Genomic DNA, 19428 nt, shown 5'->3' on the forward strand with positions numbered 1-19428 from the left:
TCTCTTCTAAATCAGTACTGCACTTTTCCCTTACTTTAGCCTCTATTTCCTAAAGTCCTTGGTTAAATAGCGTGGCCATGGAAGATGGAAAACACAAATTAATTACATAGTGGAAATACTGTATCTTGCAAGAGCATGACTGCAGGTGTGCTGAGTCCATTAATATTACAGGGGCTGTTTCTCATCAATAAATTACTGCATTTTGTATACATACTATGAGAAATACAATCCAACTGTTCTAAAATGAAACACTGTCAGCAGACTTTTCTTACTTTGCTTGGTCACATTTCTTTGAGCACAGTGTGCAAATGTCTTAAAACAATTTCACATTGAAGAGACAGCACGTCTGCAACTGAAGCATCACAGACCAAAGAAAAGGATTGTAAGATGTAGGAATTATTTATGAATCCTGCTACTGGCTTCAGCAATGCCAAAATTCTACTCCTATGGTATTTTCTTTCTGTCTGCCTTTGATGTCCTTACCTCTTGTTTTTACTTCCATTATTATATACCAGTTGTTTATCTTTGATCTTCCTGTTACTTGATCTAAATTTATATGCAAATAATGATTTACTAAATGCATATAATGTGTTAAATATCCACATGCAGGTGCAAGAAAGTATCACAAAAACAAAAGGAAAAATGCTAAGTCATGGGGGGTTTCTTCAAATAGGACATGTGAGTCATTGAACCATAAAGTTTTGTATTTGGAACCAAGCAGTATTTCCTTTGCTCTTTCTTGCTGCACAGATAATTTCTAAATAAAACACTTCATTCTACTTTGTTAGCTACCACTCCTATAATATGATCCATTTTTTGTAAGCAATTTGAAAATGCCGATTCATTTAAAAAACATATCTGGATGCAATAACAGACATGGAAGAGCTCAGTGTATATTAAAAAAAAATTGCTAAGTCTTTCTTCTTTGTTAATATGCCAAATCTGCTACTCACTATACCACCATATTTATCCACAGTCACTAAAACTAATCTTCAATCACTCTTACCAGGTGGAGCAAGGAGCCTCCTGAGGAAAGGAGCATATGAGGGTCAGCACCATCCTTCAACAGCCGTAGCACTGAAATATCACAGAAAAGAGCAACAAGAGTTAATGTACCTAATATAACAGCAGTACACCTAATTCTGAACTGTTAATAGGCTGATTCTTAGTCATCTTCATCAGGGGATTTAATAATATATTGAAATCTTGTATATAAACTATCATGCCAACGTTTGCCATCTCACCTGTTTTAATAACCAAGCCTGTAAAGCAAAAGACCTTTGATTATGAACAGTAAATATCAACAGTATCAAGGACTGTTCAAGTGTACAGATGAACATGCCAGTTTTGTACATACAAGAGGGGAGGACAGGGCTGGAGGAAAGAGCCATGTCAAGGTCACAATCACTGGAGTTCATTTGGGAGTAAAATCACAGTTAACTGGTGCTATTTTGCTTTTCAAAGTTCCCATGCAATATATTGACTTTTTCAGTAAATATTTGAAACTATTATTCATAACTGATATCACTTGAAATTAATCATCATACCAAAGCTAAATGATCTGCACTCAATTTAACCTTTCCAGTGCATTGTCAGATCACTGATGCAGCATAATCTTTAAAACGATATTTGGAGCCACACTCCACTCCCACTTATATGTATCAAGACCCTTTGAAATGAAAACAGGCTTATAAGTGCAAGCAAAACCACAACCCTTTCACACAGGTGCTCACTCAAGTGTAAAAATTCAGCACTTTCCCCCCATGGTCTTTATTGCTTTTATAACCTTTTCACTCTGAATCAAAGCACTGACCAACTCATGGAAACAGAGTTCATTTCTTCATTTCTTGAATAGAACTGTACAATAGCAACGCCTGGCAGTACCAGGGGACTCCACACCAGTACTGCAACCCTGTCTTCATTGAACTGGCATGGAAAACCATTGTAAAAGGCCTCTCTCCATAAGAATAGCTGCCAATAATATTTCCTGAGTGGGAGCACAGGTGGTTCTGTCTTGAGCTTAATTCTTAGTTAAGATCCTGGATGGATTTGGGTGAACAACTGCAAAGAAATTTTAAGTTGTGAAATGGGTTCCACTGAGATGTCTGTCCTACAGGAGGGCCAGAGATTTGTCTCGAGGCTCTTCTGTGGATCTGTCAACAGACTCATGACCACCACCTCTTTCCTATCTATAAATTTTCTGTATCTGTTTTCTTTCTCCCAAGGATATACTGCAACTCCATTTTCACTGTACATTTAAACTTGTTACAGCATTCAGACACTTACTTAACCTATTTGAAAGGGGTCACTCTTCAAATATTGCCACTTTACAGAAGCAAAGTTTTCTGAATGTGCTGAATTATTTTTGACCAGGTGCCCTAGAAAAGTTTCTCCTAAGAAATAATATTTGGTTAAATAGTTGCAAATCTGCAAAATTAGAGTGAAACACTTGGTATCATCATTACTAAGTACATCATATAGCAAAAAATCACTGGTATAATGGACAAATGTTTACAATAGTTAGGCAAAATAATTTAATATTTTGCTTTTTTAAAACTTTGAAAATAAAAGATCAACCAAAAGTAGTGCATAAATTTCTACTTTATGAATAGTTCCATGGTACCTATTACTCCTCACCAAAGGTCTTGCCTCATTTAACTTACATAACTGTACAAGACTTATATATTCTGGCAAATGCCACTTTGAAAATTAGCCATTATTAGAAGTCCCTGTAGTCCCCAGCATATCCACCAAAATTAGAATGGGAGCATTAGTTAACACAGAATATAAAAACCTGCACAGCACCTGCTAAGCAAGATGAAAATATTTAAAACATTTCATAATGTCATCAGAAATGGATGAACAATAAAAAGCAAACTATTCCTTTCTGCTCTCTTAGACCCATAGATCTCATACTGAAGCACACATTTGTCCTCATCCAGAGAGAGACCACTAAAACTAGAGGTTCAGAACTAAGTTCCTTTTTTTAATACCTAAATTTCTGACCACATATGGAGATGCTCTCTCTACCTCAGGTTTAAAGTGAGTAAAGACTTATAAATCCTCCTTTCTTAGACAAGCATACAACTACATCCTCCTCAAGAGTTAATATTTCCAACGTTCCTATGTTATGCCATTTCTTTAGTAGGGCAGAAAATATTATTTCCATATCACAGAAGATTTCTTAAGGCTCTGGAAATAATTTCATTCTCTGAATCTCATCAGGATTTCACCTGAAGAAATTAACACTCCAAAGTGCTCCTTTTCCTCCATCTCCTGTTTTACAGGGGAAAAAAATATCACACATCATGTGGTGAAAGAGTAAGCACACTGTGTGTTGGTGGCAGAAGTCTGATACTGATTAGGACTGATATGAAACAGCATCCTCAGTCTGTGTTTCTACAAGATGGGATAAGACAGGTAAGGTGTTAACCAAAGGAGTCTGTTCCCTTCCCCCATTCACAAAGGGACTCACACATCTTTACCTCTGGCTGTCTCTGCATGTGGGAACTGACTCTGATGGCACAAAAAATAACACCAGCAAAAATCAAATGTGGAATTTCTTGTTGGGTCACTGAGACAAACTCAATCATTTATGAACCTTGGGATCACCAAATGTGGTTTCAGAAGGTCCTTCTATGCAAAGACAGAGGATGAAGACTTCTGTCTTTTGGAAGGAGCAGGACACATGGTCAGTGGGTTGGGAAATTGCATTTCTAACAGTATTCTACAACAATTTCATCTGGTACCTAAAATAGTAACCAAGAGACAGAAACAAACTCTAGCTACTCAGGTAGAAAAAAATATGGGCAATTTATTGGATATCTTCCTCCCACCGACCCCTGAAGACTTGGTTCTCCTAGAGAAGCTATGCAAAACAAAGTAGTGTCTTTCCAGATCCATTTTGCAACTCCTTCCAGTTGAAACAAAAAAAAACAACAGACCATTTCTAGATCCAAGTTTGAAATCCATTAGAATTAATTGGTTTGCCTTGATTTTTTTTTCTACTAGCAGAAAAGTAACCAAGATTGCAGCATAAAGAATTAATATGTTAACTCCGATCTTCAAGTAGAATATTAAAGTAACTGTGCCCATAAACAAATTACTGAGTCACATATAAAAACATTAGGGAATTCGGATAAAACATCAGTAGCTTTTTTTTTTTTTTTGGTCTGGTGTCTTTTTCCTCATTATTGCACAGCTTGATCAGTGCTTCATGAAATTCACATCACACAGACTACCAGGACAAGATATGCAAACTCTCAACTGGACAAAAGTCTGTGTCCTGAATCAGGATTATATGCTACATGCCTTTGCATTTAAAAACGAGTAAAAATAAAAAAAAAAAACCTTTTCCTTGAATTTATCCCATCTGCAAAACACAATAAAAAAAATTAAATAAAATCAAGGAAGGGAGACCACAGAAACAAATCCCCCTTCCTACTAGACAACTCACTTAGATCATTACTTATGACTTTACTAGTCAGTAGAAAATATTCACATTATGTTCATATTTTCCTTTTGATAGAACTACTACCTAGAAGTAGATAGCAAATACTAGCTACTGATAGTAATTTGGGATTTAATGCGTTAATGAGGACAGAAAGTAATATAGAACTATTCAAGAAAAGCAAAATATCTCTTAATGAATGCAATTTTAAGGAAGCTTTCTCAAGAGTTTCTTTTAAAACATGTTTTACTTGCAATCCTCCATGTAAGAAAAGTTTACAGGAAAGATGAGACTAAAAACTGACTTAAAAGCAGGAAACTGACATTTACGAGAAAAAAAGTAAACCCAGAGTAAAAAAACTTTCAGCAAACTCTGAAGTCCTTCCTGTGTGTGGAGAAACAGGTCCATCCATTCATTGATATATTTTAGATTTGACACACAAAACTACTGACAATTTAAAACAGAGTTTCATACCTAATTTCATATCTAATAAAGGTGTTTTAGAAAGCACTGGATGCATCAAAGTCTTATCAGAAAAGAAAGGTAATAATCAACAGAGCTTTTTACATTCCTTGATGTCATAATTTTAACCAAATTATTCCAGAGCTTTCCATTTATTGTATTGACTAGATTACAATTTATAATATAGCTTTATAATACCCTACAGTCATTATTGCTGTGCCTGTTACCAGGCACAGGTCTGGTACTAACTCTGCCTGTGGAACTAGGGCCCTAAGGCTTTACTTTATCTGGGCTTGTCTTGGCTTGCTTTGAGCTTTGTTTAAGTTGTTACAGCAACTGGCTGATGACAAGGTGACAATTACCTAGCACAGTTTTGTTTAGCTCTGTGTAACTGGTACATGATTCATTAAGGATTATGATATACATGGCAGCAACTAGCACTTACACTACCCTGTAGTTATAATCTAGCTATGCTGGCATCTAGAGCTATCTGTGACCTTATGTATGCTGCAGACAAAAGGAGTTCTGATCTGAAGTCACTGCAGAACCTGAAACGTGAATTGAGAGGGCTATCAGTAACTCACCAGGGATCTGCTACTGATGGCAACACGAAGTTAGGCACTGGGCAATGTTGCATTCACAGCAAACTCAGTTTTAGTAGTAACAGAACAAACAAGAAAAGACACCTAACATATGTAAAACCTAACATTTGGCCATCTACTGTGCTGTATATAGAGTGCCAGAGTATGCTCCTATTAATTGTTCCTCTGGAATAGCAGCCAGCTAGTGTAAACTTTGTTCCTGTTAACATCTATTTTTGTTCTCTTTAGTTTAGCAGGAATAACTCCAGCTGGAAGGCTTTACTTGTTCATGATGTGCATAAACATGACTTAACTTCTGCAGAAGCATAGCTAAAATGCTGATGATTCTGGAATGGATTATCACATTCTCCTCCTACCCCTGGCTGCACGTTTTTGTCACTTGGAACATAGCAAAGTTAGTTTCCCAGCCAGACTAAAGATCAGGGAATGTGGTACTGGGTAACGGGTATGAATAGGGAAAATGGTGTAGCCACCACATTCCACCAATAGCTGAAAGTAGTTTGGGCATAAACTGACCATGAAATTGAATCACAACAGAGGTAAAACTGAAAGATGTGTAATAGCATCCTTCCACCCCTTCTACTTCCACCAGTTAAGAGTCATGTTTTACCCATTAGTTCCTACACAGTCAGATATTTTTTCCACCACTGGCATCTTAAACTCTGTACAGATTAATCACTTAGAATTCTCTCCACATTCACACATCTTTAATTCTATTTCCTCATTCCTCAGCAGTTCGTATCTTTCATACCTCCATACCTTTCAGCTTGTACCAAAGGTGTTTAGGAGAAACCAGCTACACAATTCACCTGCATGTGAGAAAAGATGAAGTCTAGTCTCTGGTAATTTCTTAATCAGAACACCAAATGAAATAATCCAAAGTGTCATGAATGTTTGGTTAATGTAGTCTTAGAAAAAAACATTTACCTCCTGCCTTTGCTATGAGTAGTTAAAAATAAATTTTAAAATCCAAGTACCAGTGGTGGTAATTTATTCTTTTAAGGTGTCTTGTTTACCTAACAAAGACATCTGCTGCAGCAGTACTGCTGCTATCAGTATCCCCACTATCCCTAGTGCAATGGCTCAGGCTTTCCTTCTGAGCAAGCTCATCAGTTGACAGTGTTTATTCAGAGCAGTCATGCCCTTAATGAGCTTTGCAAACAACTGATTTGTAATCCCACTGCTTTTTGCACAAAATATTTCCAGAGTTCATTGGCAACATCTGTCAGCCTTGTTCAGATCTCCTCATTTTTAGGAGAGCGCTTGGAAATAAATTCCCATCTCTGCTGCACAAAGATTAAAGGCAGCAAACAAAATATGCACATTTGGACAGATAAGTGTGCAATTCACAGACATCAGAAATGAAGAGAGGGAAATCATCCTTTCCATACTGTTTGAATTTGAGTGTTAAGTCTTGCAGATCCAAGCTGTAGTGCCCACTGCTTGAACAGAGTGTTGATAAGGACAGGGCTGTCATTTCCATCCTCCCTCTCAGAGTTCCCACAATTTATAGTGTTTATTTCAAATAGCCAGGAATCATAATACTACAATCCCAAACCAACTGGGTCATTGATTCTCTTATTAAATTAAAAGTATTATGTGGAATGTCAGGCTGATTTCTATGCTCCTCTGGACACAATATTACCTTCAAAAGAAAAAAACCAGGCCACCAATGAAACAGACTGATAGAGGTAGTCCTACAGCCCCACTCAGCATCTCTCCCACCTTAAATGCTGAAAGATCAAAATACATGGTAGTTCTTTCCTATACTCTCTTTGTGGAGAAACCAGTAAGACTCCAGCCTTGGAAACAGCTGAGGGGTTTGATCACTCAGTGTGGGGGTGACCTTCAAGCAGCACAGGTGAGTATGTGAGAAGATAATTCCCTTTCTTTGTGCCTAGTCTTGTGCCACTTTCCTACCAGCTCTCACGCCATCAACAGTTGTGTGTCCATGCGTGGGCACTCACCAGCCCTGACAGCTTCCTGCCATGCACTATCATGCTGGAGGTTGAGAGCACAGCCCTCCTGTTACCTGAGGCATCTTGAACTGGAAAACCATATGGAAAAGAATGGTTATGTCTCCAAGCCACACACTCACTAAGTCAAACACCAGTGAGATCCATGAGGAGAGTCACAGTTGTCTCATGGGACAGACATCTCTATCACTGTAGACACAGCCAGAATAATTTATGAGTTAGGGACTACAGTTATTTAAGAACTGCCACATTTAAAAATTTTCCTTCAGGCAAACTCACCCTCTTTCATTTCTGTGTACATTAAATATAATGCAGTCTGTGTCTCCACTGGAAAATAGTAAGTTCACATACCCAATGGCTTAAAAAAATCCTAGTCTGTGCCTCTTAAAATGCCCAAGCAGTGACAAGTTAATTTATCTCTTTACATGAAAGTGACAATGGGCAGCAGTCAGCATTAGCATGCCTGAGTTGGAAGGCAAAACAGTGGTGTAAATCACAGTAATTCTGAGAAGATTGGAAGTATCCATTCAGTGCTATGGCCCAAAGACATTGCTGCAAGGGGCACCCCAATGATCAAAAAGTAATCGGGGTGACCTGTGGTTTCACCTTCACTTAGAGCTTTGGCCAGGCCAGAGGGAGAAAAGTGTACTGGTAAGGTCTTAGTCACTGATAAAGCTGTAATTTTATCTTACTGCACCTACAACCTGTGTATATAATAGAGGTGTTGCTATAATCATTCAACACCACCTTACAATAACACATGCTTAGCTAAAAATACTGGGTCTATCATCACAGCTAATAACACAGGGTTTTGCCATCATAGCTGCTTCTGAGAACAAAATAGCTATGTCAACAAAAACTGGTAGCACAGACCTGACTGAATCCAGAATGTCTGTTAGTGAGATAAAATTGCAATAAAACAAAGCTTTGTAACATTTACCAGAAATTGAACACTCTAAAATTAACCTTAGGGGAAAGTAGTTCGTCATACAGTAAACTTAAAAATAGCTTTTCTTAAAACTTTCACTTCCGGCTAGTTAATCACATTTATTTATTTCAAGGTTAAGAAATAGGAGAAAAAAACCTAGCATTTAGGTCATGTATTTCATTTGTTACACATATTTTATGTCTACCTTGTATAGAATTTCCTGGAGTTCCTGAAAAAGATGAACAAAACCAATAAGAACTTTATCATCAGGCTACAATCAAGTATTACAAAAGCTCACAACCCACTAGGTTCACCTTAGAGAAATGTTTAAAAGCTCTTTAAATTACCTGTACAAATTTTAGGTCAACTTTTCAGCAACCTGAAACTTTTCAGAGACACCTGATGGTACATTCAAATGTTTGTAGGATTGAATAAAGACCTCAGATCTTACAGCATTTTATGAAATAAGTTAAATTTATCTCAGAATTTGCAAATTTCCAGTCCCATAGTCATAAAATGATAAACACTAAAACATATATCAGCAAAATAACCCATTCTGTGGTCAGTACCTTAATTTGAAAACCATTGTCATACTGATGCCTTGAGTTTTAGCTTTTATATTTTTCAGATTCTAGTGTGTAACTCAGAAACTTCATATTAGGTGTAAATTCTCTTAACAGGGTAGTTAGACAAAACAATTCCTTTCTAGGTAGAGAATCAAGGACACCCATTACCCAAAAAGTATAAACATCGGTGAGGGAAAAGGGGCAAGCCAGGGGGCTGATCTTTCATAGCCTGGGGCTGTGGTTGGACAACTGACCCCAATATGTAGATGGACCAATACTTATAAAAGTGTAAAGACTCGTGACCAGGATCCATCTTGGATTTGATTTGGGTGTAGCCCCATCCAGCCTCCTGCACTGCCCGAAGTGTAATCTTTCAATCAATACCTGTTTTATTCCTTTTTCTCTGTCTAGTCTGTGTTTAAGGTCAGCCTTTCCAGGCATCAATACCCATGCTTTTCCTCAATTATAACAGTTACAGAATTTGCATATAACACAAATTTTCATCTGAACAATCTGTACACACCCTCTGTTTCACCAACATTTATGTTGATCCAGTGCCAACGTTACTTAATCACCATAAATCAAATTACTGCTGACTTATATTCCTTATGAAGTAAGACTCAGTCCCTTTTTAACTCCCACAACATGCAGAGCAAGTTTATGCCAGCTGGCTTAGAAGCCTTGTAAGCAACTCATTAAGATGTGTATTAGAGATCTTCAAGGATAACAGACTAGTATCCTGCTCAGCAGCTGCTAAATGGTACTAATTACCAGCTGTAGACCACTGGCTGTTAGATCCCATGTGTTTCCTGGAATTCCCAGGCTCTGCAATGCACAAGGAAGCAAACTTAAACCAGGCAGTATAGAACAAACTAGGGGCATTACCGATCCATGCATTTATCTAAAATACTTGTGTGTGTGGCGTATGAGTGACCAAAACTATGAAGAAAATGTGCAGCTCCAGGAACATCTCACCACTTGACATACATGGCTAAGGCACCACCTTACTCAGCGTGTGATCTGTGACAGTTTACATTATCAAAAACAGAGCTGCTTCCCTCTTGCTCCTGCATTCGTTCACACACTCCTGCCCTCATCTCTGCACAGCAGTGCCACATGTCACTCTGCCATGAGCTGGGATGGAAAGCTAAATCAGCTGAAAAACAACCTTAAGAAAGGCAGTTTCCAGATGGTTCATCTTCCTACCTCATTCCAAAATGAGCATAAACATGGGAGGACAAAAGGGTGGGACACAAGCAGAGCCAGATAGAAAGGAGAGCAACCAATGTCAGCTTCAATTTTAGCTTAAACTGTGTTAGAAACACACTTTTAAGTGTAATTTGGTATTAGAAGTATCCTTAGGGAACTATTAAAATCAAGTCAGTGTTTCCAAGACACCCAAATGTTTTCTTTCTTTCTCTGCATCAGCCTCAGCAGCTGTGCAACAGGAGGGTGAATCGGTTCAGAGGTGACACAGAATTTAGCTGTTAGTTCTAGGGTGTGGTGCACTGTCTTTTGGATGTTTGCTGAACTGACTTACTCTGCAGCCACACAATTGCTAAATTTGATAGAAGCAGCCTGCAGTAAAAATGGTGGTAGGAACGGCATCATAAAATTATGAATGAAATTTTCTGAATTAGAGAATACAGCACTGACATAGCATCCAGCTGGAGCAGTGGGACAGGACCCCACTGCCAGACCCTGTCCAGCTGCCCTGGGTGGCCCCCATGATCCCAGTGGCCCACAGAGCAGCTGTGACCCTCATGGTGCCCTTACAACATTTACCTGTATTTAATTCATTTTGAACAAACTATCACCTCAAGAAGGAATTCCAGTCCCTTCCACATTTCCATAGGTTTCATGGGAGCAGGATCAAGTCTCTGCTGTTCTACCTTGGCACTTTGAATGTCCACATAATTAAGTTTTTCTGACTAAAATCCTATTTATCCACGTACATAATTTTACAGTACATTAAAACTGGTGTGTTGTGAAAAACTTTCTGGTTGAAACACATCCTGCTGTATGGTAAACCCCAAACTATCAGCACACTTCAGACTACTGATACCAGCATTCTCTGTCAGACGTCTTAGAGGTGGTCAAGAGATGTGAAGAGAAACCCCACGCACTAATGAAATAATTCCCCTCTTCACTTTTACAAAGTTTTAAGATAGAGAGAAATTGGACTTCGGTGTATTCATGTCACACATTTTTCAACAATATCAGTATCAGTAACAGTCTTTCACGGTTTGCCTAAAACAGCCAAGAACTTCTTAATGGTTCTTTTCTACTTCACAATGCACACCCTCAACACTCAACTTCTTTTTCTTTTCCTAACACAATCCATGAAGTTTGCAAAGATTTACGACTCCTTGCACAGAATGGACAGAATGACACCTCCTAATGGAGGTGATGGAACAGGATTTGCTTTCTTTGTCACCTCAGAGATGGAAACACCATATCCACAAAACTGATCTTCTGGAGAATCAATGTGAAACCCCTCCTCCTCTGCTAAGAATTTGTGACTGAGAAACTGGTACAAGAGGTGTGGAGAGATTACCTGTACTGTTTGGTCATGATCACTGCAAGAAAGCAGCATATGGGGTCCTGTCATGAGCCTCCCATATAAAGATAACTATAAAAAGCATGCATGCTGCACAAATGCTTCAGTTTGGGTAAAATTATCAGGCATTACCTTACAACTCTATTCAGCACTTACTGTATTGGTTGTAACATGCTGGTTACCAAGTCCTATTAACCTGCGCACAATATAAAACAGGTATGAATATCTTCACATACTGATTAGGTGAAAGACTTGTGCAACAAGTCTGCAAAGAAAGCAACTATACCTGTGGACCTAGCTCAAAGATGTTTTCATTTCTCATTACTTGTTTTCCCGAATTTGATTTGGCTGAACTGCTGCATTCTTGAAACAAATTATATTTTCCCTAAAGGTATTTCAAGCAAGTTATACCCACTGATGTCCAAGCCTTCTTCAGTTTTTTCTAATTTTTCACCTCCTTCCATGATATGAAGGGTCTGACAGTTACAGCTAGATCTTCTCTTACATGTTGGCTCCCAAACTCCCAATCTGCAAGGAATTCTTTCACTCTTGGCAGAGGGCAAAACTTGTCACATTTCATATTATAACACAAAAACATTTTTAATCCTTGTTAATTTCTGAAAAGAGGCCCAAATACTAACTTTCACACTTGCCTGCTGGGTATTCTTCATGCAGACTAGGAGTCTTCTGTCTGTAGTGACTACAACAATAACACTAATAAGGGTCATATTTTAACTAAATTTGTCTTAATACATTTTGGAATCTTTATTAGTCTCCCTGATAACTGATGGTGGCCTGGAGGTCCAGCAAGGAGAGCAAATTGCCCACAGACAAGTCTAGACAGGAGACATAATCTCTTCCAGTCAGGGCTGCTCTGACTATACAAGCACAGCCTCCTGGAAATCATCCTGCTCCCACTCAACTCGCATCCCACACCTGTTTCTGGAGCTTCCAACTTCAGTGCATTCTGGATAACACTTTCATTTTTCCACACCAGTTACAGCAGCAACCACCACTACCAATATGCCAACAACAAAAAACAGTTGAAATATCATTATCACAACAGAACATGTGTATAAAGCCAGCATGGAAGGAAAGAACCATCAAACTTGAAAACTGTGACTGACACTTAAAACACCTCGATGTATCTGCTTTGAGATAAGGCTGTCAGACTTGGGCAGCTGAAGACTGAAGCAATATAGATTTCATTTATTTCAAAGCTCAGTATGAAATGCCAAAATCCATACAGGTGCACAGGAACCAAAATGACAGGTTTATAACAGTTCATCTGAAAGAAATGTTCAACCAAAGAGAGAAACTTGAAGAACAAGCAGTTCTGAATTCAATATCACCAAGGTTACAGACAGCTAAATCTACATACCAATCTTATGTAAGGTGAACTGACAAGGGGTTACCAGTGAAGAATTTGAGGATCTGGGGAACATAGGATGTAATGTATCAAAGATCCTCTGCCTCCTCTTCTCTGATAGCAGTCAGCCACTAGAATAGCAAAATTATTATGCCAAAGCTGGAGCAACCAACACAAAGCAAATTTTGCTTTATTTATGTTTTACTTCATTTTTCACAAGTATGGGTTGCCACAGTGTGAGTTAAGGCCTGCATGGAGAGGACAAAATTACACTCACACAGTACCTGCTATTAGCACCTCTGTTTTATAGTTTATAGAAAGTAAAAGTCTGACATAAAAGCTGACAGTTTAATTTGGCTTTGAAGCAGAATTATCAGTTGCTCTCCACAGGAATTTCTCTGCTTTGCTTAGTCTGCTCTTGCACTACAATAAGAGCTTCCTTAGTTCAATACCCGAGTTGTCTCATTGCTCTAAAATGTTAGCATGATATTGGACTATTGGACCTTCTGAGGTCCTTTTAGTCAGACTGATCTTTTAACTCTGTGAATTCAATCTTGATGTCATCAAAGGAAAGGAGCAACCAACATCACATGACAGAAGAAGAGCTCTCAATTCTGAGTCATACCAATGAATCCCTGTTCATACAGAGCCACATGGTAGGTTTGTGCTGCAGTGATGAGCTACAACTACAGAGCCTCAAAACTTCCCCAGTGATACCCAGTGACATATGTTTTCATTTGCTCAAACAATACATCTGACAGGTAGCTGGTTAATCAGGGAAAAGTCAGAGAGAACTCCATACCAGAAGTGCCTAAGTTAATAAAAAGAGATAAGGACTAATCCAGAAGCATCAGTCGAACTATATATATTTGGACTTTAGATCTGTCCGTTTCTGTTCAACTTGTATAAATCTAAATATGTGATCCATAGGATTTTTAGGGAGAGGCTTGAAAGCAAATGAAGTCTAACATTCACCCTGTACAGGAATGGAGAAGGCAGTGAAGTGCAGATTACCATTACTAGAAGGTTTGATTGTTGGTACCCTTTTATAGGATGTCCTTCTAGTAGAACAAAAAACAAACCAGCAGTTCAAATTTCACACAGATACTTCCAGCTTTAAGAACACTTCAACACATATTTTCTATACTGTCACTGCTTAAATGTGGAAGCCTGGAAAAAACTGTCATTTTATGTCAGCAGTAGTCACAATTGCTAAAATCTGGAGCACCAACCCTAACTCAAGGATTTAGTGCTACAACTGTCATGTTTGTCTTCTGAGCCCAAATGCAATCAAAACCCTAAAAAGTGCATGGTGTGAGAAATTACCTCCTCTAAACATCTCACTGTCCTGTAAAATGACTGTGCTGCTTCAAGGTCACGTTTACACTGCATGGTAGTAGAGAGTCAGAAAGAAACATTAAGAAACCAGTATGTGGTTCCAAGCTGATTGAATTCGACCTTGAACCTTTTGCATACACTTAAAACTCTTTTCAAAAGAGGATGTTTAGAAATATTGTGAATTTCACCTTAACCACCCACATTTCCACCTCCATTCTTAGGTGCAATTCACACAGAAACATAAGCTAAATTATTCATTCCCTTAGATTTATTGATTGTATTCTTGAAACATTAAATTCCTCCACTGTAACAACCTATTACTGTAAAGGCTGCAATTAACAATAATTGAGAAGAATCAGTTTTCTATACATTATGCCTTATAAGCTAATTTCTAGCACAGCTATAAAGTTTGTTCTTTTCAGTTTGAAGTGCAAAAGGTTTTAATGGCCTTGCAGACTCAGTTGATACCTCAGTGCACTGAGAGGAAAGAATCCTCCAACTCATGTCTCAGATTGAAAGATGACTAAAATAAAGAGGAATATATGTACTTTGTGTTTTGAATTTGTACTGCGGAAGAAGAACCACTAGACAGTATATAAATAAATGTTTCATTCTCAGATACATTTGTGTTTTTAATGGGAAGGGTACAAGATTCAGACAGAATGAAGGAATCATTTGCTGAGTTGGAAAGGATCCATGAGGAACATGGAGTCCAACTCTTGGCCCAGCACAGGACACCCCAAGAGTCACACCATGTACCTGAGAGTATTATCCAAATGTTTTTTGACCTCTGCCAGGCTTGGTGCTGTGACCACTGCCCTGGGGAGCTGTTCTAGTGCCCAGCCACCCTCTGGGCTGATATCTAACCTAAACCTTCCCTGACACAATTCAGGCCATTCCCCCGGGGGTCCTGTCACTGTCCCCACAGAGCAGAGATCAGTGCCTGTCCCTCCTCTTCCCCTCATGATGAAGCTGTAACTGCAGTGAGGTCTCCCCTCAGTCTCCTGCAGGCTGAACAGACCAAGTGACCTCAGCCCACACAGCTTCCCCTCCAAACTTTCACCATCCTCATGGCCCTCCTTTGGACACTCTCTAATAGTTCAATATCTTTTTATACCGTGGCACCCAGAACTGCCCCCAGCACTGGAGGTGAGGCTGCCCCAGCTCAGAGCAGAGCAGGACAATCCCCTCCCTTGCCCAGCTGGCCATGCTGTCCCTGATGTCCCCAGGACAGGGTTGGCTCTCCTGGCTGCCAGGGCTCTGCTGGCTCATGTTCAACTTGCCACTGACCACAGCCCCCAGGTCCCTTTCCCACAGCACTGCTTTGCAGCCTCTCACTCCCCCATCTGTCCATACATCCAGGGTTGCCCAATCACAGGTGCACAATTTGCACATGGTCTTCTTAAAAAATAACAGAATAACAAAAAAGCCCTAAAGAGACAGGACTTAGGAATTAAAAAAATTATTTGCCACATTTAGTTGCTCTGAATATATTGATTTAGTTATGCCTTGAATGGTTCTAGAGAAAGATACTCCACTTAGTTATCACACTCCACAAAGCCTCCAAACAAAATCTACTCTTTAGAAATTTTGAAGGAATGTTCTTCTCAAACTGGCAACTAATTTCATCATCATAAAATAAAGTCTGCATGTTGCAAGATGTCAGAATAAGGTCTTCTTGGGTCTTATGCTTAAGTACTCAATTTAATTTTTCGCTCCAGTGTAGCAACTGGAGTATGCCCTAGTACAAAAATGCTTCTAAAGTTGAATTTAAAAATTGGAAACATTTTTAAGGATTTAAAGTTCATTTTTTAAAGAGCTGTATTATTGCTATAAAGGTCTGTGCGTAAAATAAAAGAAAAAAAAAAGGAAAAGGTTTTTCTCTACTGATTTCTGCAGTTCTCCTATCTAAATTTCTATCATAGTGCAATTTGTGATTCAAATGAAAGCATTTTAGAGTAAGTGATATTAAAAGATAGTAAGTAATATTAAAAATGTTTCCCCTTTTTACTGAAATATTATTGGAAATCAATATGAAGCACAATGATTACACTGGAGATGAAATTAAAAGCAAATTGCATAGAAAATATTCTATTCCTGTTCTCTTTTTATTTCATAAGAATAGACTACAATTTTCTGCTGTTACAGCAATTTTTTTAAGCCAGTGACTTAAAACAATAACCAGAGAATGCCAGCAGTATCTGCTACTTGGTGGATACCATCTTAAACAGAGAGAATAGGATTCTGATTGCTGCCAATTTAGTCTAGCATCCTACTGTGGATCCCCTTTCAAATGAATAGGAAGAATGCCAGGTGCCAATTTGTAGGTTGCTAATGGCTTAATCAACCTTTATTGGCATGACAGTGAACTTGTGAGTGATTAGTCCTTGTGTTTCTTCATACTTGAATGCTGGAGCATGCTGTGCTAGTTTCAGCTGAGGTAGAGTTAATTTTCCTCACACTGGCTCGTAGGGGGCCATGTTTTGGATTTGTGCTGAACACAGGGTCAATAATATAAAGGTGTTTTTGTTATTGCATAGCCAAGGCCTTTTCTGCTTTTCATACAACCACAAGTGGGTAGGAAGTTGTTGGTGCTTGGGAGGCTGGGAGGAGACACAGCCAGGACAGGTGACCCCAACTGACCAAAGGAATGTTCCAGATCATAGGACATCATGCTCAGTATATAAAAAGGGGGGAAGAAGGGTGCATACTTAGAGTGTTGGAATTTGTCATCACAAGTCACCACTACATGTGATGAGGCCCTCCTCTCCTGGAGATGGCTGAACATGGGAAGCAGTGAATTAATCCCTTGTTTTTCACTGCTTGTTGTGTGCATGTGGCATTTGATTTTCCTATTAAACTGTCTTTATCTCAGCCCACAAGTTCTCTTCAGATTCTCTCCCTGATCCTGCTGGTGGGGGAGTGAGTGAGTATCTGGAGCTTGGCTGCTGGCCACATGTTGGGTTAAACCACAACACATGCTCAAGTGAAAAATTTTATTATTAAATGCAAAGGAAGGTCTTGTGGGAAAAAAATCCCTTCAGCATGGAACTCTAAATAAGCTTAATAGTTTTAAAATGAAATAAAAAAGGAACAGATATGTGTCTGTCAGTTCAGACCAATTACACTCTTTAAAAGCTGGACTCTTGTTTAGGGGTATTGGCCTTCTAAATAATTTTTCTTGACATTTGAGTTTCCAAAATCCTTTTGAATAAGTCTGATTAGAAGTGATGAATAATATACATACTGACTTTTCCAACTAGAGAAAAGCTTCATGTCATAGTCCACCAAAATAAATGAGAATTTTAAAAATGTGTTCAGAAATATTTTTTTAAAAAAATTAGGAATGTGTTGTATTACAAAGGTTCTCTCATGAACACTATGTCTCACACCTCTGATTGAAGCCACATTTATGATTTCTAATTAATCAAATGTGGTTTAGTTTGGATATGTAGGGTGAAAGTTCAAGAATGGACACACATGCATAGAAAGCAAGTAACTCAGTGCCCACATTTTAGAAATCTGTGATTTAAAGAAAAATCTGAAAGCCAACTTTCTGAAAACTCTCTGTATCAGTAAGAAAAAGGCATGCTTTTTAAACAAATCCTTTGGGGTGAACTTACAGACACCCAAAACCACTACATGGGAATCACAAAGTTCAAACACAAACATATCTCAGCTTTTATTTATTTGGAGCTTAAGCATGTGAAACAGGACCACAAACAGCCCAGAATATACTCCTGTTTTCAAAACAGAGTTAAGTGGCAGACATAATGATAGCACTGAGATTTTTGTACAACAGTTTACTATTCATTCAACTTTCTACAGATTACTGTAATGTAAGCAACACCAGCTAGATCAAATTTGCCTCTCAGGTCCTTCCCCAGGAGAAAGCAGGCTGGACACTGTTCGAGATACTTGAGGTGTGTAGTCAAAAGGGGACATTAGAGTCAGTGGGGACAGAGAAATGCACAAACAAAAAACAGCTCTAAAAGCAACCCACAGGCAAAGCCTGTGGGCTAGCAAAAATGGGCAGCTCACAGCTCCAAGCTCAGTTTTTGTAGAGAGAAGGAGGATGTCCTAACTCCATTTGATCAAAAGACAGATAAATTACACTTGGTGTGAATCTCCCTACTGAGGGGGACCCAAAATAGAGGCATGTTTTTTCTTTATTTCCCCACTTGGTACAGGCAGAGGATAGCTGTTCAAACCAGGTAGTTCTGGGCATATGGAGAGACAAAAAATGCTACTGAAACAAACCAGGAAAATTTCATAGCTGAGAGAAACGTAGTCATGGAGCAGAAGCACTCCTGTGGTCAGCCAGTCCACATGGAGAACAAACAATAGATTAAATCTACACGCTCAAGTCTATTCTTCACTTTTGACATGTCATATATTTTTCTGTGAGTCTTACTTTTTCCAGTTAAATAAGTGTCGTATATTAGCAGTCATACATATTTTTTTCAACAACAAATCATTTAATATTCAGTTCTCAGCTTCACCAAATTACTACAAATGTAAACACGTGGACAAGAAGCACATATGGAATCCTGCAGGAATTCAGATGTATTCAAACTTCATCTCCCTGTGATTTTATGATTGCTTTTGAAATGGGCTGCTTTAGTTACTAAACATCTGTTACCAAATAACTAAAGGCATTATGTTTCCCTGCGTCATAACAAAAACATGCCCTACACATTGCTGAATTCAGCTCACATGGAGCCCAAGAAAGTTAACAACCACGCGGAATCTATTGAAGCCATGCCCTGGTTTGAAATGCCTCTACCTTCTGGGCCTTTGGAAAAGCTTCTTCATCAATAGGTGGATTGGGATGGTTGATTGATGCTTCATTTTCCTATACACATGATAAATTCAATCACCAGCAACATATTGAACAGTCAGCTGCATCAGTGTCATCCAAAGTTACAGACATGATTCCCAGTCCAGAACGGATGAATTTGTCTTGTGAAAGCATTCATTTGCAGTATATACTTTTCTGTCTTACCAAAAGCCCCAATTCACAAAATTTTTGTGTGCTTCATTAATTTCATATGCTCTGATCAGACTTTTGACTTCACTCCTCAGTGTCTAGTGCTCATGTCTCTTAAGGATTGAACAATAAGTATTAAACTGTATAAATTATCATACATGTGGGTTGTGATTTCTTCTACAATAGT

The 19428-nt window shown here is 38.6% G+C and overlaps 1 protein-coding gene across 1 annotated transcript in view; it reads right to left on the bottom strand.

Annotated features, from left to right (window-relative positions):
* MYO16 (myosin XVI) overlaps positions 1-19428 on the bottom strand; it is a 258913-nt gene that overhangs the window by 232556 nt on the left and 6929 nt on the right. The window contains exon 2 of the mRNA XM_062515094.1: positions 1007-1077. Within this exon, the coding sequence (XP_062371078.1) occupies positions 1007-1077 (71 nt within the window). The remainder of the gene's footprint in view (positions 1-1006; positions 1078-19428) is intronic.

The sequence above is a fragment of the Cinclus cinclus genome, chromosome 2 (assembly GCF_963662255.1).
Source record: "Cinclus cinclus chromosome 2, bCinCin1.1, whole genome shotgun sequence".
Taxonomy (NCBI): domain Eukaryota; kingdom Metazoa; phylum Chordata; class Aves; order Passeriformes; family Cinclidae; genus Cinclus; species Cinclus cinclus.